Source organism: Ursus arctos, unplaced genomic scaffold (assembly GCF_023065955.2).
Source record: "Ursus arctos isolate Adak ecotype North America unplaced genomic scaffold, UrsArc2.0 scaffold_2, whole genome shotgun sequence".
In the NCBI taxonomy this organism is placed as follows: domain Eukaryota; kingdom Metazoa; phylum Chordata; class Mammalia; order Carnivora; family Ursidae; genus Ursus; species Ursus arctos.
In genome coordinates, this window is record NW_026622874.1 from 67,148,772 (window position 1) to 67,169,181 (window position 20,410).

The 20,410-nt window shown below is 42.5% G+C and overlaps 1 protein-coding gene across 3 annotated transcripts in view; it reads right to left on the minus strand.

The window, feature by feature from the left end:
* Positions 1–824: 824 nt before the first annotated feature.
* Positions 825–20,410, minus strand: part of MEIOB (meiosis specific with OB-fold) — a 30,522-nt gene continuing 10,936 nt past the window's right edge. Inside the window, exons 6-14 of one of the 3 annotated variants that reach the window (XM_026484967.4) lie at positions 20,069–20,264; positions 17,952–18,052; positions 17,021–17,073; positions 16,831–16,926; positions 9,147–9,248; positions 8,186–8,339; positions 5,604–5,787; positions 4,784–4,870; positions 825–4,578 (exon numbers count right to left, since the gene is read on the minus strand). In XM_026484967.4, the coding sequence (XP_026340752.1) occupies positions 4,501–4,578; positions 4,784–4,870; positions 5,604–5,787; positions 8,186–8,339; positions 9,147–9,248; positions 16,831–16,926; positions 17,021–17,073; positions 17,952–18,052; positions 20,069–20,264 (1,051 nt within the window). In that variant the 3' untranslated portion in view covers positions 825–4,500. Of the gene's footprint in view, positions 4,871–5,603; positions 5,788–8,185; positions 8,340–9,146; positions 9,249–16,830; positions 16,927–17,020; positions 17,074–17,951; positions 18,053–20,068; positions 20,265–20,410 lie in introns of all 3 variants that reach the window. The other 2 variants (XM_057315534.1, XM_057315535.1) reach the window with 2 other exon arrangements.

The following is a 20,410-nucleotide window of genomic DNA, read 5'->3' on the forward strand; positions in this document are numbered from 1 at the left end:
CCAACTTCTGGAGTCACCTTGCTTAACACACCCATACCCTGCTCCAGGGGAGTGAGGAAGGAAGCTCTTCATCGGGCACACCCCCTGTCTGCACACCTAGGTCAAGTCCTCCATTGCCTTGATTATTACCACAATCCAGACACACTAGGGGCCACTCATGCCTCTCCACCATGGATACCTATGGTAAAAGCCAGAGACAATGCTACTGACAAGTTTATCTCCCAACACCAGCTTTGTAAGAGTTTCAGATACTTACTCTTTTTCGCTCCTGTGGTGGGTTCTGGAAATGCCAAACCCCCCAGACCTCAGGCCAGCACTGACCACGCCGATAGGCCTGTGCCCTGCAGCAAGTCACTCGAAATGGTGTGGGGCTGAGCACGCGCTCCAGGGCTTTGGCCAGTGCGGGCGGGTGGAGTGGGGGCTGGCATCCTGTCTGAGCAGCCCTGCCCTTGCAGGTCCCAGACTGGTGCCACTCCTAGATCTTTTGAGGCTGGTCTCCTCCCAGTTGATTCAGACTCACAAATATCACCCCTGAGTCAGCCAGCCTTCAGAAGCGCTCGGTGGCCCCATGTGTCATCAGAGAAGGCAAGGTTCAGAGGTGTTCTTCAGTGTTCAAAGCTGCTGCCCAGCACTGCCCGAGGACTTCCGCTGTTCCCACCCTGCGCCGCAGAGAAGCCCTCGCCTGTGCCCCACCAGCTCCTGGAGAGCAGTTTCAGCTACCACCAAACTCTAGGGAGGTCATTTTTGGAGGTTCCCATCTTTCTCCAGGGAAACAAGACAAAGAGGAAAGGGGCTTAAGAAAAGAAATCATGGATATCTGTGGGGAAGATTAAACTCGTTTATTAATTCACACAACATCTTTCAACTTGGCAAGAGAGGGCAAAGTTGGTAGAAAAGGCCTAAGAAAGGAGCTGGGGCAGATGAGAGATTTTAAGACTTACCCCCAACCAACTCCAGAAGGAAACGTAGTAACAATTTATAGAAACATTTTTACCACCTTTGAACAAAATACAATTTTATCCATAATTTTCAAACTCATTGTCGACTTTCAAGAGAGTTGAAACGCATATTCTTGTCCAGAGTTTAAAGTATCTTGTTTTAAATATTTCCTTGTCTAGACAAGTTCCTACTGGCCTCAATAGGGTCTGCAAGCTTACATGAGAGCACACTAATTCTCAATCCACCCCTTGCTCTATGTGATAAAAAAAACTGTAGGGAGAAAAGAGAGAGGAGGAGTTAATTTAAAAAAAAATCACATTGTATATAAAGTTGAAAACCACTGACCACAACAGAGAATGCAGTGGAGAACCACCATGAGCTGTTTTGCAGGTGGGAGCATAATTCTAGTGCCAGTTGTAAGACAATGGAGAGAGTTCACATCAGGAGAAGTTCGGGAGAGAATTTACAGGTCTGCCTCCAGACAGCGATTTTGTAAAACTCAATATTTTTCTCATGACATTTCTCTTTGGTAGGAAAGTTGGAGTTTCAAATCCAACACCTACAAAAGAAGGGTTTAAAGTGTGCTCAAGGGGTGCTGGCCTGGCTCCGTCGGAAGAGCATACCACTCTCAATCTCCCGGTTGTGAGTTCGAGCCCCACGTTGGGTGTAAAGATAACAAATTAACAAATAAAGAAATAATATGTAAAAATAAAGTGTGTTCAAACTAGCAGCTGTGACAGGCGTTAACCCGTGGTAGTAACGTAAGTCTGTTAGGCTCTGGGGATGTAATGATGCACTTTGTTAATAATGACATCTTGTTCTTGACATTTAACAGAGCACTTTCACCAATGTTTTATTTAACATAGAGTGGAAGGGCATGTCAGCTGGCTATGCTAATTCCAGAAACTAACAGGAAAACACAGACAAATGTCACGAAACACTGTGAAAGGCTGAGGTGGGCAAAGAGGATAAATGGGCATCTTTCAGTGGAGCGCTCCTCCCACAGTCTGGGTGGCCTCATTCTGCAGGGCTCAGCCCCTTTCGTGGCCATGGCTGAGCTGTTTTCAACAGCATGTTGTAGAGAACAGATAATGATACAAATAGGAGTCCCACTCAGGGGAATCCAAAGGAATCCTGTCTGTGTGACGATGCAGTCAGCTCTGCCCTGTGGAAGAGGGTTTTGCCATCTCCAGATAACCCCAGTTCAGCACTGCTGACTGTCAGCCTCTGTGTTCACTCTTCCAATTCTTCTTTGAATTCATTTTTTAAGAACCCCTTCCTAATTTCTTCACTGATTAACGAATTAAATCTTCGACACGTTCATTTTATTTCTATATGAGAGTCATGGTTTTACCCTTTTCCGAAAGCATTCTTTGACACTAATATCAGACATACAAGGACTTGTGTTCATGTCACCATGTATTTCAAAACATTAAAATACTGGGGCACCTGGGTGGCTCAGTCGGTTGAGCGTCAGACTCTTGGTTTCAGCTCAGGTCATGATCTTTTGGTCCTGGAATCAAGCCTCATGTTGGGCTCCACTCAGAGGGGAGTCTGCTTAAGACTCTCTTTCTCTCTCGGTCCCTCCCCCAACTCATGTTCTCTCTCTCTAACAAATAAATCAATCTTTAAAAAAATATATTAAAATACCTTGCTTTGAAATCCCTCCAGCTGAGCCATTTTAAATAGCCATTGTTTTTAACTGAAATATGATAAACATACAAAATGGCCCATCTCTATAGCAATACTTTGTTTTTTGTTATATTAGCAGAAAAACGTGAGTTCTTACTTTTTAAGTTACTTGTTCTATTTTAAATCAGTTAAAATAATTGAAATTGTTGTTAGAGTCCCATAATCTTTACTATATTTTGTGAGAATCCTTTTATATCTGCTTAAAATCTGTTAAATCTGACTTAAATACCTTTTATTTTTTTTAAGATTTTATTTATTTATTTGAGAGAGAGAGATAGAGATAGCGAGAGAGAGCATGAGGGGGGAGGAGAGAGAGAAGCAGGCTCCCCACTGAGCAGGGAGCCTGACGTGGGGCTCAATCCCAGGACCCCGGGTTCACGGCCCGAGCCAAAAGCAGGTGTTCAACCAACTGAGCCACCCAGGCACCCCTGACTTAAATACCTTTTAAACATGTCCTTTGGAAAGGTACAATGTCCCTTTTTTGAGAGCAATTTATTGTTATGTTTGGATCAAGTTAGGGAAACTATAAGTAACTTGCCATGAATTTAAATTGATCAAACTCATTAGCAACTGGTACCTCTTGTTTGGAGGAAAAACAAAGTTGGTCAAAGATCTGAGTATATTCCGATTTGGGACATGACAGTATGTAGATGGATCCATGCCAACGGTGGAAGAGATCCAGTGTATTACTGCAATTTCCCCCCTTCAGCCTAGCAATGAAGAGGCCTCAAACTAATGTGCTGGAAATATCAGTGAGGCCGTAGGTAACTCCATGTCTGCAGCCTACTCGGATGTGCTTAAGGCCCCAAGGAAGGAAGCCATGGGAAATGGGCACACCTGTCTCTGAGGCTTAGCTGGAGCAGGTGCAGTGCTCCCCAAGACTATTCAGAGGACCCAGGAGATCACAACTATGTTCGTGGTTGTACTAAGATGCCGTCTGCCTTTCTCACCCTCACTCTTGGGCAAAACACACTGTGGTTTTCTAGAGGCTGTGGGACATGAAATAATATCATTGCTGACTGTTAATGGAATGTGGGCTCATGGACAGGTTTTTAATTATTCTCAATGTCATGTTCTAGTGCAGTAAATACCAGCAGATATAACTCTCTTAAACAAGAGCTTGAAAACTTTTAAGAGTGTAAAGGAGAAAACATTTGAGACTGATAGGAGAGAGCGAGCGTAGGCTGTAGCCCATCTCACCTGTGACTTTGCACAAGTAGCAACATTTCTTGGTCCCATTTTCCACATTTGCAAAACAAAAGGAGTTTGTCTCACTCCGTTTTTACACCTTTAATACTAAGATGCTATGACCCCCACACTGAAGTGTTGCCAGTGCTGCTCCAACTGGAGAGGCGGGACCACAGAGCTCTAGAAGGTCACAGAGGCTGAGGAGTGGTGGAGCCGGGGATTCAAACCCAGTCTGTCTCTCCCCTGCATCCACGCATGTGACTGTGCCACCTGATATTACTCATGAAGTGAGGAGCACTGCTTTGCGGGCAGGAAGGGAGTGGCACAGGGGTGGGGGACCAGCTTTGACTCTACAACCCATGGCCCTCCTTGGACTAAACATAACAGATACTGTCTTTGTTGGTCTATTTTCCCCCCCCCAAGATTTCATTTTTAAGTAATCTTTACACCAGATGTGGGGCTCAAACTCCCGACCTCGGGATCAAGAGTCACATGCTAACCGAGGGTTGCTGAAGGGGGGAGGTGGAGGGATGGGGCAACTGGGTGATGGACATTGGGGAGGATATGTGTTGTAATGAGCACAGGGTATTATATAACACTGATGAATCACAGACCTGTACCCCTGAAACCAATAATACCTTATATGTTATTTAATTAAATTTAAATTTAAAAAAAATTTTTTTAAAGAGTCACGTGCTCCACCAACTGAGTCAGCCAGGCGGCCCTGTTGGTCTGTTCCTTTGGTGTCATGTGGAATCCCTTTATAGTATACAAAAAAACAAAACAAAACAAAACAAACAAACAAACCCTGATTATCTTGCATCCACGTTAGTCAAATTCTTCTGCATATCTGGGAACTGGACATTATTAAAAATAACAAATTCCCTAACTTATTAGGTCATACTCTAGGATTTTCTTATTACTTGAATATATAGAATAACATAGTACTGTAAAATATACTAACTTTTAAATAAATTTTGCTTCTTTCCAAAAGAAATCGCCACTTCAATGCTGTTTTCTGTTCATCCGTCATTGCAAGAAACTCATTTACCTGGTTAAAACAATCAAAGAAATACTTCCAAAGTCCATATAAATAACTCATCTTAACAATGTGAAACTTGGCTTTGCGCACTAGAATGGAATTTTATTTATAGTAATTACTATAAATACCGCTCAATTCTCTTAATGGAGGAGACAAGGTCAAAAGGCTCCAAACTGAATCTCTGAAACCAGTCAGGTGGCTCAGCCCAGGAAACTCCCCTCAACAAACCAGAAGCTGAGTGGGGCTGGGGGCTACTGGCAAACTGCAGGAGCTGGCTTTAACAAGAAGAACCAGGCCCCTGTCACCACGCGCACACACTCCTAAGCATCTGCTGCTGTCCTGCCATCGGAAGGCGCTGCGTGTGTCCTGACTCTATGTGGTGACTTCTCTCAGCTGGCTGGTGAAATATCGCCACACCCTCCTTCTGCCTCAACTGACCAACATCTCCGCTGTGCTGTTCTACCCATTGTTACTCGACTATAGAAAATGTCTTCTTTCTTTCCTGCGTCAACAGCCTTGGCCGCTGTCCCCAACAGCAAAATCAGCTGTGATTTAATACACAACATGCAATTATTTGTTCATTAAAGCAATGCGTGTTTAAATCAAGCTTGATTTTTTTTCCCCAGACCTCTTTATTAATGCCTTAATTTCTATCAACTGTTCATTGAAATAATCTACACTTGGGGGGAAGAGAATTCAATTTGGAATTATTTCTAAACACATTTTCCTTTCTGTTATTTACCGTGCAGCCTAAAGTCTCCTCAGCAACCCCTCCTGTGAGACTGCAGGCGTGGAGGGTACCTGTGTGGTCAGTGAGGTCAATTAGCAAGTGGAAGCTGAGAAAAACAGATTTAAATTCCAAACGATCTTTGTTGCAAGCAGTGCAAGTGCTGGATGATTCGTTTACAACATAACCACAACAGGAGCTGAAAAGAAACAAAGACAAGGATAAAATGTGAAGACCATAAATGACCAACCTGATCTCTTGCAGAAGCACCCTGGTCCCTTAAAAGTCTAAATCAGAGTAACTTCAGAGTGCTCAGAGCGGTGCAGGAGACCAGACATACGAAATAAGGAACATGCAATCTATCCCATTTCCACGGCCCTGCCTGCCACCCTACTCCTGCGAGGACTCCTTTCCTTCACCCCTTCCCAGCTCCAAACAGCCACAGAGCTGACGCTCAGCCCTGCCTCCATCCTGTCCCGTCCCATTCCTCACTACTGCGGGTATGTCCACCTAGTCCCCTCAGCTCAGGGTTCTGAGGGAGGAATACTGTCTTGTGCCTAGAAAGCCTGAGTTTCACAAATGCTTACTTGATGCTTCTGTGCCAGGCCTCTGCACATCAACCGAAAAAACCTAGGGTTGGTCAGGTTCACACCCAAAATGCTCTTGGTACTGCTAGTGATGCACTCTTCTCTCTTTAAGTAGTGATTACACGCTATTCCATATTTTGAGGCAGGTCTTTCTTCACCCAATTTGGACAGAAAGACTAGAGGGTGTGATCTGAAGATAGTGCTTTCCTGTCTGGGCACAGATCACTTTTAAGGTAATTTCCAGATGCTTTTCCTCAGATATCAATATTGAAGATATACGAAAAAATTAGGAAGACAATAACATTTTCAAAAGTTTTTGAAAAATGTTTTTCAAAAAGTAAACACTTGACTTACAACAGCAGCCTCCACACTGGTTTTTTCAATTTTAATACCAAATCATAAAATGTTTTCAAAATCCATAGGTCAGTATCTTGACTATGGTGGTAGATACACAAACCTGCACATGTGATAAAACCATACAGAATACACACATGCACACACACACACACGCTACTGCATGCCAGTGTGATGAAATCTCAATAAAATCACCAACTTGAATTAATGTCAGTATCCTGGCTATGGTGTAATACTATAGTTTCATAAAATGTTACCATTGGGAGAAAGTGGATAAAGAGTATGTAGGTTCTCTCTGTATTATGTTTTACAACTCTATGTGAATCTAGAACTATCTCAATAAATTTTCTTCTTCTTTTTTTTTTTTAAGTAGGCTCCATGCCCAACACAGAGCCCAACGTGGGGCTTGAACTCACCACCCTGAGATTAAGACCTAATGTCGAGAGTTGGACGCTTAACTGACTGAACCACCCAGGTGCCCCTCAGTAAAATTTTCAGTTACAAAAATTCATAGACTTTCACAGTAACATTTTAGATGTTTCTTGCCAAGCATCTTTCAGCTAATATTATTAAACCCCTGGGGGGTTTACGTTTTTATACAAGTAGATACTAACTTTGACTTAGGAGAGGTTGTAAATCATATTCACCATGTGGCTGAAAATAATTTTTTTTAAAATGCTGTCCCTTGCATTGCTATAGGACATGGCAACCAAAATAATATTCTAATATATTAAAACAACAGTCTGTCATCTCAGTTAAAAATTTCTAGCAGCAGGGGCGCCTGGGTGGCTCAGTCAGTTAAGTGTCTGCCTTCAGCTCAGATCATGATCTCAGGGTCCTGGGATAGAGCCCCGTGTCGGGCTCCCTGCTCAATGGGGAGTCTGCTTCTCCCTCTGTCCAACCCCCTGGCTCATGCTCTCTCTCTCTCAAATAAATAAATAAAATATCTTTTAAAAAGTTTCTGGCAGGGGCACCTGGGTGGCACAGCGGTTAAGCGTCTGCCTTCGGCTCAGGGCGTGATCCCAGCGTTATAGGATCGAGCCCCACGTCAGGCTCCTCCGCTATGAGCCTGATTCTTCCTCTCCCACTCCCCCTGCTTGTGTTCCCTCTCTCGCTGGCTGTCTCTATCTCTGTCTAATAAATAAATAAATAATCTTAAAAAAAAAGTTTCTGGCAGCATTATATCTCTATATTTTAGGACTGCAGAAACACAGCAAATCAAATTTTACTTTCAAAGGTAATGATCTTTGTTTTTTTTTAAGATTTTATTTATTTATTTGGCAGAGAGAGAGAGAGATAGAGAGACAGCCAGCGAGAGAGGGAACACAAGCAGGGGGAGTAGGAGAGGAAGAAGCAGGCTCCTAGCAGAGGGCCCAATGTGGGGCTCGATCCCAGAACGCCGGGATCACGCCCTGAGCTGAAAGCAGACACCCAACGACTGCACCACCCAGGCGCCCCAAAGGTAATTATCTTTGAATCTACATAGTTCACCTTGGAAACTTCAGTATGGGTTATCTACTTATACATTTTTTTCAAATACATAACAATTATTAGGTCAAAGAATAGCTTTAACTTCTACAGAGCTTAAAATTCATTAACAATAGTTGATCTTTATTTCTTACAAGAATGAATGTGCTGACAATACTGGCTGCTTACCATCGATGTCGAACTACTGTTGTGGTGTCATCGTCAATGTTCAGTGTAGAAATGTAAGCATAAAGAATGCCATAGAAAGGGTCAGCCTTCCCTTCATTCTTCGAAGCTTTTACCTTTAATTGCTCAACTGTATAGACATCAACTATTGTATTTACTAAAAATAAAAAGAAGTTATTACAGCTCTCTACATATTCTAAGAATTCTAAAGGATTATATCCAAATAGAAAAACTATAAAGTTCAAATGAGAATGTGTAATAGCTTCACCTAAGAGAAAAATTATTACATTTGCTATATTAAAATTGATTATATAAATAGACATAACAGCAAAAATAATTAGCAAAAAAAGGAAAAGAATGAGAAATTTAATTCATTTTATGTCAATGAAGACTTTCTGGGTCACTGGAAGATGCCATTAAAAGAGTGGGAAGGCAAGCCTCAGCATGGGAGATGGTAGCAATCTTTAAAGGAGACAAAGGACTCATATCCAGAATATATAAATAATTCTTAAAAATCAATAAGAAAAAGCCAGTCAGCTCAATTTTTTTAACTTCCACCAGATTAGCAAAAGGTTATAGAATCCTCTAAAAGTTTAAAGATTATTTTAAAGAATTAAAAGAATAATAATTTAAAGAATTATTCATTCATTCATTTAGAGAGAGAGAGAGAGAGCTCACGCGCACATGGGCACAGAGGGAAGAGCAGAGGGAGAGGGGAGGCAGAGAATCCTAAGCAGACTCTGCACTGAGTGCAGAGCCCCACACGGGGCCTGATCACACAACACCAAGATCACAACTCAAGCCGAAACCAAGAGTTGACACCCAACTTACTGAGCCACCCAGGTGCCCTTAAACCTCTAAAAGTTTAAACAACCTTTTAAAAAGTGGAAATATAGCAGTCACAGGATAAGAATATGGTATCTTTTACTATGTAAGACAAAAGTAATATTTAAAGGTCACTTACAATTTACAGATTCTTTCAAATAACTGTCGATTTCATCATTCAAAGGATTTGTTTCTTTATTTTCTCTTATAAAATTCAATAGGATGTTAGCTTCTGGGGTATCTTAAACAAAAAATGCATAAGAAGCGAAAAGCAACTGATTATTTTTTTAAAAAAGATTTCTTTATTTGAGAGAGCACACACACGTAGCAGGGGGAGGGGCAAGGGGAGAGGGAGAGTCCCAAGCAGACTCCCCACTAAGTGCAGAGCCTGACACGAGGCTCCATCCCAGGACCCCGAGATCATGACCTGAGCTGAAATCAAGAGTCAGCTGCTCAACTGACTGAGCCACCCAGGCACCCCAAGATTTTATTTATTGATTTAGAGAGAGAGAGAATCTCAAGCAGACTCTGTGCTGAGCATGGAGTCAGAGGCAGGGCTTGATCTCATGACCCTAAGATCAAGACCTGATCCGAAATCAAGAGTCAGACACTTAACTGAGCCACCCAGGCACACCTGATTACTTTTTAAATAATTGTGAATGATCCAATATTACTTTTAATGGTAAAAGTGACGACATAAAAACATAGTCAAATAGAATATGCTGCAGCCAGTCAGCAATGTGACGTGGTAATCTACTAAATGAAGAGATGTACACCAGAGATTGTTAAAGAGCAGCTTGCAGAACGGTATGGTGCAATTTCCTTTCATTTAAAAAACATACATACATAGGTATGCAAAATATCTGGAAGAGTATATATGAAAGAAATGATTCTCTTACTAGATGGTGAGATTATAGGTGCTCATTGTTTTCCCTTTTTGCTATTATGTATTTTCTAAATTTTATATGCATTTCTTTTCTAAGCAGGAAAAAAAAAATTTAAGTGTTTTTGAAAGCCTTACTGCTTGACTTGGGACACAAGTATTCTCAGGAATAGTCAGATGGTGTGACCAAAGGCAAGAACACGATTTTGAAAAAGGGCTCCCATGTGATTCTGACACCTTTCAACCTCAAGCCCCCCAGCCTCCAACACTTAATGGCCTTTTGGCCTTCCCTCGCCCATGTCAACATTCTGCAAACGTGCTGGTGCTTGGAGCAGAGGCAGGGGCTTCTTCCTCACTCCTGTTCAACCCTACGTCTAACCACTCTTCTTTCACATAACTAGACTGAATCCCCTTGTGAGCAGGGGTCTGCCTCTTCAGCTCTGTAGTTTCAGTACACAACACAGCAGCTGTCCTTCTACTCATCTGCCCATCCACCCATCGTGTCCTGCCTTGATCCAAAAAGGACTTACGTTATCTCAGCACTTGGCAAATAAAAGGCATTCAACAGATAATTGTAAATTAATGAGTGAATGAATGGATGGATGTTTCTGAAATGCTGACAGAAGTGCTGCACACTGGACAGGAGCAGGTGCTGGAGTGAGGCCGTGGAAATCACACCCCTGGGCTTCCCACAGGCACTGCTGTAAAGATCCCTCCTGACGACAAGGTTATCCGGGACTGTCTCATGGACACTCTCAGGGCAGAGAAAGCCATAAGGAAAGCTAGGATGAAACCCTTAGAGGTTTTTAGTTTGTACTTGGTAGGTGTAGGCCAGGAAGTTACAAAGAAGGCTGATTTAAAGAAGCACATTAAAATTCATGCACCCTGGGATGCCTGGGTGGCTCAGTCGGTTAAATGTCTGCCTTCAGCTCAGGTCATGATCCCAGGGTCCTGGGATCAGTCCCTATTGGGCTCCTTGCCCAGTGGGGAGCCTGCCTTTCCCTCTGCCTGCCGCTCCCCCTACTTGTGCTTTCTCTCTCTGACAAATAAATAAAATCATTAAAAAGAAATTCACGCACCCTTTTAAGTACTCTCCTTTGTCTCTTTGAGAAGCAGGCATTTATTCTAATCCAGCTGGGATTGTCCAAACACTTTGACATTTCCCCTTTCACGCTGTGTTCAGAACCAAACAGATAACATCCACCAAATATGTGTTTCATTAACTTAGCCTTGAGTTATTGATACAATTGTCCTATCACACTTGATAACCTTTTCCAACAGACAAATCCAACTGTCTTTTAGAAATTTTCCCAGGCCAAATTTACTCTTAGAAGATGGAGATTTTTAAATCATTGACATTACTCTATATAATACTAATAAAACTGTTAATAAGTTATTAAATATAATATACCATATTATGCCCCTCAAAAAAAAAAAAAAAGGAATTGAAGAGTGGCACTGTTGTCCTAAATGTTGCGAATAGATCGTGGTTGTGTCACCATCAATTTACAACAAAGCACCTAGAGAGATCCTTTCACTACTTAAAAAATGTCACTTCTCTGGGGCGCCTGGGTGGCTCAGTCATTAAGTGTCTGCCTTTGGCTCAGGGCGTGATCCCGGCGTTCTGGGATCGAGCCCCACATCAGGCTCCTCCACTGGGAGTCTGCTTCTTCTTCTTCCACTCCCCCTGTTTGTGTTCCCTCTCTCACTGGCTGTCTCTCTCTCCATCAAACAAATAAATAAAATATATTTTTTTTAAATGTCACTTCTCTGTTCCAAACCCTTTGCTACAGAGTAAAAGCCAACATCCTTTCATTAGCCTGTAAGGACTTCCTGATACCTACCCTTCTCCTCTGACCTCGACTCCTCCTCCTGCCCATACTTTATGAGCTCCAGTCACACCCTCCTGGCTGTTCTGCCCTCATGCAGGCCCAGGCCAACCTCTGGGCCTTTGCACTGGCTGTTCCACTACTAAGAGCCTGATGCTCTTTCCCATGGTGAACCCCCACACTGCCTCATCACATCTTTGCTCAAATGTCACCTTCCCAAGGAGGCCTACCTGGCCACCCTCTGTAAAAGTGCAACCTGCCCTATACACCATGTCATCCTGGAATCTCCTGACCCTGTTCCTCTTTTTCTTTTTCAATATTTCATAATTCACAGATGTGTTATCTTTATCGTTTATCATCTGTGTCTCTCCTGCTAGAATGTGAGCTTCATGTGGGCAGAGATATTTGTGTTTTGTCACTGGCCTCAAGGACAATGCCCTGCACACAGCATGTGCATGCGACATCACCTTCCATGATGCCACTTTCAGGGACATGGTGTTCGGGTGGATACGAAAGGTCTAGTCCACTTGTGTGGCACAGAGTCTTGTCATTTTATGTCATATCTCATAGAAATGCTACTTTAAAGAATTCTGATAATGGTTTGGTCAAAGATATAAAATTGCTTTGTAATTCTCAGTCACTGTAGGGGTGCCTGGCTGCCTCAGTCAGTTAAGCGTTTGCCTTCAGCTCATGCCATGATGTCAGGGTCCCTTATCAGGCTCCCTACTCAGCGGGGAGTCGGCTTCTCCCTCTGCCTGCCGCTCCCCTGCTTTTGAGCTCTCTCTCTCTCTGACAAATATATAAAATCTTTAAAAATAAAATAAAATAAATAAAAATCAGTCACTGTTGATGCTCTGTTAGAGACCAGCAGAGGGAGCTATTGTCAGAAATGACCCACTTCACAGTTCCATCTTCCTGAGGTTGGGAAGGACTGTCTCTGGGAACTCTGTACTCTGCCCGGGTGCTGGGTGTCTCTCTCTATCTGCAGTACAAAGGACTGTGAGGCTACTTAAGGGCACTAACCCCTCACGTCTCCCCAGACCCTGTTCCCTGGACTGCGTGTTGGAATAAGCTCCTTTCAATAACCACTCTGGTGGGCCTTCTGGGCATTTTGCTATGTTAGGAACTAATGGTGTGACGTGCACGTTCTCGGTGCTCCAGTACTAACTAATTTGAATATAGTAAAACTGAATTTATTTCTTAAATAGTCAATAATTTAGGTGATCCAATCAATTACATTGATCTCTCCAGAATCATGACAAGGGATGATGCTTTAAAAATGAGTCTGGGAGTATAAACTACCAAAACTGAACAAGGAAGAAATAGAAAACCTGAACAGACCCATAACCAGCAAGGAAGTTGAAGCAGTAATCAAAAATCTCCCAACAAACAAGAGTGCCCAGGGCCAGATGGCTTCCCAGGGGAATTCTACCAAACATTTAAAGAAGAATTAATACCTATTCTACTGAAGCTGTTTCCAAAAATAGAAATGGAAGGAAAACTTCCAAACTCATTCTATGAGGCCAGCATTACCTTGATCCCAAAACCAGACAAAGACCCCCACCAAAAAGGAGAATTACAGACCAATATCCCTGATGAACATGGATGCAAAAATTCTCACCAAAATACTAGCCAGACAGGATCCAACAGTACATTAAAAGGATTATTCATCACAACCAAGTGGAATTTATTCCTGGGCTGCAAGGCTGGCTCAACATTTGCAAATCAGTCAATGTGATACACAACATTAATAAAAGAAAGGACAAGAAGCATATGATCCTCTCAACAGATGAGGAAAAAGCATTTGACAAAGTACAGCATCCTTTCTTGATTAAAACTCTTCAGTGTAGGGATAGAGGGAACATACCTCAATATCATAAAAGCCACCTGTGAAAAACCCACAGCGAATATCATTCTCAATGGGGAAAAGCTGAGAGCTCTTCCCTTAAGGTCAGGAACATGGTAGGGATGTCCACTATCACCACTGCTGTTCAACACAGGACTAGAAGTCTTAGCCTCAGCAATCAGACAACAAAAAGAAATAAAAGGCATCCAAAATGGCAAAGAAGAAGTCAAACTCTCACTGTTTGTAGGTGATACGATACTTTATGTGGAAAACCCACAAGACTCCACCTCAAAACTGCTACAACTCACACAGGAGTTCAGTAAGGTGGCGGGATACAAAACCAATGCACAGAAATCAGTTTCATTTCTGTACACTAACAATGTGACTGAAGAAAGAGAAATTAAGGAGTCTATCCCATTTACAACTGCACCCAAAACCATAAGATACCTAGGAATAAATCTAACCAAAGAGGCAAAGGATCTGTACTGAGAAAACTACAGAATGCTCATGAAAGAAATTGAGGAAGACACAAAGAAATGGAAAAACATTCCATGCTCATGGATTGGAAGAACAAATATTGTGAAAATGTCTGTGCCACCTAGAGCAATCTACACATTCAATGCAATCCCTATCAAAATACCATCAACTTTTTTCACAGAAATGGAACAAATAATCCTAAAATTTGTATGGAACCAGAAAAGACCCTGAATAGCCAGAGGAATGTTGAAAAAGAAAACCAAAGCTGGTGGCATCACAATTCCGGACTTCAGGCTCTATTACAAAGCTGTAATCATCAAGACAGTATGGTACTGGCACAAAAACAGACACATAGATCAATGGAACAGAACAGAGAACTCAGGGGCGCCTGGGTGGCTCAGTCGTTAACCCTCTGCCTTTGGCTCAAGGTGTGATCCCAGGGTCCTGGGATTGAGCCCTGCATCAGGCTCCCTGATCTGCTGTGAGCCTGCTTTTTCCTCTCCCACTCCTCCTGCATGTGTTCCCTCTCTCACTGGGTGTCTCTTTCTCTGTCAAATAAATAAATAAAATCTTAAAAAAACAATAACAACAACAGAGAACTCAGAAATGGGCCCTCAACTCTATGGTCAATTAATCTTTGACAAAGCAGGAAAGAAATCCAATGGGGAAAAAAAAGAGTCTCTTCAACAAGTGGTGTTGGGAAAATTGGACAGCCACATGCAGAAGAAAGAAACTGGACCATTTCCTTACACCATACACAAAAATAGATTCAAATGGATAAAAGACCTAAATGTGAGGCAAGAATCCACCAAAATCCTAGAGGAGAACACAGGCAGCAACCTCTTTGACCTCAGCCGCAGCAACTTCTTGCTAGACACGTCTCCAAAGGCAAGGGAAACAAAGGCAAAAATGAACTATTGGGACTTCAAGATAAAAAGCTTTTGCACAGCAAAGGAAACAGTCAACAAAACCAAAAGACAACCAACAGAATGGGAGAAGATATTTGCAAATGACTTATCAGATAAAGGGCTAGTATCCAAAATCTATAAAAAAGGTATCAAACTCAACATTGCTATGAGATACGACATAAAATGACAAGACTGTGCTACACAAGTGGACTGGACCTTGCACATCCACCCAAACACCATGCCCCTGAAAGTGGCATCATGGAAGGTGAGATACCACCTCACACAAGTCAGAATGGCTAAAATTAACAAGTCAGGAAATGACCGATGTTGGGGAGGATACGGAGAAAAGGGAACCCTCATGCACTGTTGGTGGGAATGCAAGCTGGTACAGCCACTCTGGAAAACATTGAAAATAGAGCTGCCCTACGACCCAGCAATTGCACTACTGGGTATTTACCCCAAAGATACAACCATCAGGACCCGAAGGGGCATGTACACCCCCATGTTTATAGCAGCAATGTCCACAATAGCCAGACTATGGAAAGAGCCCAGATGCCCATCGACAGATGAATGGATAAAGAAGATGTGGTGTATATATACACAATGGAATATTATGCAGCCATCAGAAAATGAAATCTTGCCATTTGCAACAACATGGATGGAACTAGAGAGTATTATGCGAAGTGAAATAAGTCAATCAGAGAAAGACAGTTATCATATGCTCTCACTTATATGTGGAATTTGAGAAACAAGGCAGAGGATCATAGGGGAAGAGAAAAAAAATGAAACAAGACAAAACCAGAGAGGGAGACAAACCATAAGAGACTCTTAATCTCAGGAAATAAACTGAGGGTTGCTAAAGTGGAGGGGGGTGGGAGGGATGGGGTGGCTAGGTGATGGACATTGGGGAGGATATGTGTTGTGGTGAGAGCTGTGTATTGTGTAAGACTGATGAACCACAGACCTGTACCCCTGAAATAAATAATACATCATATGTTAATAATAAAAAAAATGAGTCTGGGGGCACCTGGGTGGCTCAGTCGGTTAAGCGTCTGCCTTCAGTTCAGGTCATGACCCCAGGATCCTAGGATTACGTCCAGTGTCGGGCTCCCTGCTCAGCAGGAGTCAGCTTCTCCCTCTGCCTCTGCCCCATCCCCTGCTCCTGCTTGCTCTTTCTCTCTCTCAAATAAATAAATAAAAATCTTTAAAAAAATAAAATAAAATAAAATAAAATAAAATAAAATAAAATAAACATGAGTCTGGTTTTTCACATTTATTTTCTTTGGTAAGGACATCAAAGATATAACTCACTCTAAGTTTAAGAAATATAAATGTAAAGGGGCGCCTGGGTGGCTCAGTAGGTTACACAACTGCCTTCAGCTCAGGTCGTGATCCCAGAGTCCTGGGATCGAGTCCTGCATCAGGCTCCTTGCTCAGCAGGGAGCCTGCTTCTCCCTCTGCCTGCCGCTCCCCTTCTTGTGTGCTCTCTCTCTCTCGCCCTCTGACAAATAAATAAATAAAATCTAAAAAAAAACAAAAAACACATGTAAAGTATATAAAGCAACTTTCACTTTTAATTCAAATGAAATCCAAGCTTTGTTTTCATTCTTTTTTTTTTTTTTTTGAGAAAGAGTGTGCACGCAAGAATGCATGAGTGAGGAGGGAGGGGCAGCAGGAGAGGGGGAGAATCCTAAACAGACTCTGAGCCCTACTGGGGTCAATCCCACAACCCACAGACCATGACCTGAGCCAAAAAGAAGAGTCAGATGCCCAACCGAGCCACCCAGGCACCCTTGTTTTCATTTTTAAATACACAGTACAAACATTGAAATGTGTGACACAGTCATTTCCAAAGGGACACATTTCAGATGGCCTTTTACCTGGATTAGTCGTAATAATGGTTTTTGAGATTACAGTTGCTGTCATGCAGTTCCGAAATTTGTCAAAACTTATTCTTACATCTGAAGCAAATATTACTGTTTGGGGGGGAAAAAAGCCATTTTACAACTTTTATGTGGAGAGAGGTATAAAAAATTATAAACACTGAACACAATCATTGCAGGATCATACCTGTGTCTCGTGGCACCCAGCTCTGTGCAACCAGGATAGATTCATTATCCCAACTGCATATTTTTAAAAAGAAGTAAAAAAAAGAATACATTAGAAAAAACCTGGCAATGAGCACATTATTTGCCCAAAAAGAGGGCTGTCTTAATAGCTGGAGGTAACAATTCCCCCAGTTGTCAAAGGCACAAGTGAAGGATATTGGCTTCTCCTGCGTTTTGCAGGGTTCACTGTCTATTTCACAGGGCATCTCACATCCATGTGATAAGTCAGTCCTTAGACACTATTCATCTTTGACAACTTCCACCTCATCAGTTCCTTCTCTCCCCACTACTTAGGTCGCTCCAGACTAGTTATAACTGAGTGACTACAAATCTAAAACCTCTACAGCCACTTGGTCAGACCATTAAGAGAGGGCCCCTGCACTGGAAAGACTGTTCAGGGGACGTGACAGGTGGAAGGCCTGTTTCAAATTAAGTGTTTTCTTTGGTGCCCAGGCATCTGAAGTCTGAACGATGCCATGTTCTACCCTGCAGTGCTTTCAGGTACAGCCAAGGACAACCTTGCTTTTCTACCATATTCCTGTGGCCTGATTCCAGGGCACTACCCAAGCAATCACAGAGAATCTGGCTTGTTCATTACCAATGGGACCTAATGAATTACTGACTGTTATAAAACAGAGGACAGGAATGCACCAGTCACAGTGGAGTCCATCCAAATAATCCCGTGCTGTCCAAAGACCTCATTTTAAGGTAATCTTACAGCACAGACTGTAACACTCAATGCACAAGAGCAAGGTTCCTTTTTAATAATTATTTCTCCTCCACCATTACTCCTCTCCTACTATGAAATCCATCATCTTTTTCATAAAATAAAAATATTCTGCCTTGCTGTTAACAGCAGGGATTTCACGGTTTGGAAAGATGTGGGAGGTTACCATATCATTGCAAAAGAAGACTCTGTCTCATCATAGAGCTTCACTTCACACCTCTGGCCTTTCCTCCGGTCTGAAGTTGTAAAGTATTTTGGCTCTCCAACCTTAGAAATTGAAGGAAATCATCATTCTTCACTTATGGTTGTAGAGGTACGTAAATGTTTATTGGTGGAAACATTCAAATGTTTACCTTTTAAACAGCAAATTTTAAAAATCAAAATAGCAAGAATCAGTAATATATATTTGAAGATTTTAAAAGCATCTTCTATCTCTAAACTAGGTGTATTTAGCTGAAGTTGTAAGTTGCACACTTTGATTGAAGAGAGATACAAAAATGTGTGCTTTAAGTTAAGATTGTGTGGTCTTTTCAACATGTCAAAAACAATGCTCCATGACAAGCCCCTGTGTGGCATCTAGGTGGACTCAGTGAGGAAGGAAAATATATTTTCAACATTAGCGCAGAGCCTGGCGTGGAGTGTATGTGACCAAATGAACTCAGTTTCTTCCTATGCCTCAGCATCCTCAGCTTGCTGGCACAGGTAGGATATCAATGCCTTCTTTGCTGCCTCCATGGGGATAAGGTAGTGAAGACCAAATGAGAGACATACGGGAAGGCGCTTTGACACACCGTCTGGCTTGATCCACACTGGGGGTAAGAGGATCGTGGAAGTGGAGGTAAACCCAGCGGCCCTTCTGTTCCCCCAGCAAGTTCTCAAAGGGAAGAGCAGGGCCCTCTGCCAGGCGCATAATAGTGGCCCAAGCCTGGACAGTCAGCTGGCTGCCCCCTATGCTACTGTCACCATCACATTTCCTGCAGAGCTGAGCTCCAGAGGAAGGAGCTGAAGGAAGACTTGCAGCTGCCAGAGTATGACAGAGGTCTGACATATCACAGCACACAAGAGAATTCTATGAAAAGGATTCTAAAGTGAAGAAAAAGAGAAGGTGGGAAGGAAGAGAGAACGGACTAAACAAAAATGTGAAGACAAGGAAATGTAAGAGGGATGGAAGCACAATGGTAGACGAAAGACACACAGAAAAAAGAAGTAATGTCCTCCTAAAAAAGAGGGTGCCAAACTCATGGCAGGGGAAGTGGAAAATGCTGTTGCAGGCTTTTGCTTACACTGAGTTTTAGAAAATTCTTACTACATTGTAATATAATGGCATTCTACAGAACCGCAGGGAAATCGAGATAATATCCTGCCTTTATGTAAGATTGAACCTAAATTGCCCAGAAAGTGATTTCTCCTATTTCTCAAGACTGTCACATAGGGAGTTTATTCCTCTGTCCTGAATTATATTGAATGCCCACCGCGTGGCGGGCACTGGGCTGGTTGGGGCTAGGGCGGACAACAAAGCAGTCGTGGCCTCCACCGTCACAGGCCTGTCAACGGGGAGAGTCGACACTGTTATTTAATACAGAAAAGCAATGAGCTATTACTGACAACATTTCATGTAGGTATATGTGGTCTCTGATTATCCTCACTCCCTACGTTGAGGAATTGGTCCTGCCCCTTTAATTTTCTCCACGTACTTTTTGTGTGTGTGAAACTGTACTTTTGAGATCGACCTCTGAATGTCTGCCAAGTGACCAGTCTGTCCAACAGAGTCTGAAATTCACTGCGGCAACTGCATAAGAGGGAGGTGATGGTGTGCGGGGCGCTGAGAGGCTCCCCAGGGCCCCACGATGCCTGCACAAGGTTACACCAGCTGCAAGGTGGATATGCCCATCCCCCGTCTCAGGACACCTCTGAGCACACACGTGAGTGGACCGCCTGAGTCCTCCAACTTACATCCCCTTGAGAAACTTCATGCAAATCTTCAAGTCCATGGATTTACCCTTTCCATTCACACCTTTGTTTCACCAAAGTATGCAAAGCTCTCACAGTTAATAGATCACTTAGGAGTGAGTGTGCTGCATTTAACATTCAACTTCAATTTTATTTTGCTACTTATTCCCAGATAAACTGCTCCTTTGATGTTGATGAGAATTGCCACCATTTTCTTAATTCAACTTATGGATCAAGAAAATTGACTCCAGCTGGTCATTACTTTCCAAACAGAAGTGAAGTGATAGAACTGGGCGCCAAACAGAGGTTGGCCTTGTTGAGGCTTTAACTTACCGACCTCACTGCCGCAAGCACATTAATAATCCTCCCGTCCAGACTGCATCCATTTGCAACAATGTCACCCAATGAATAAAAATCACGAGACTCTTTAACAGGTAAGTATATCAAAGCAAGGAGCTTGGTGTCCACTTGGTAACTGGAACAAACTTTTACCGTGGAGTGATTCTCACTGAGCAATAGTTTACAGCTGCTAAATTGCAAAAACACACAAAAACAGTTAATATCGAGTGACTTTCTAACAGAAAAATACTTCCAAATTCACATTAAATTATCCTTTTCGCTGTGATTCAGACTCTATTAAGAAAATTTATACTTTTTTCACTCTGAGAAACGCTG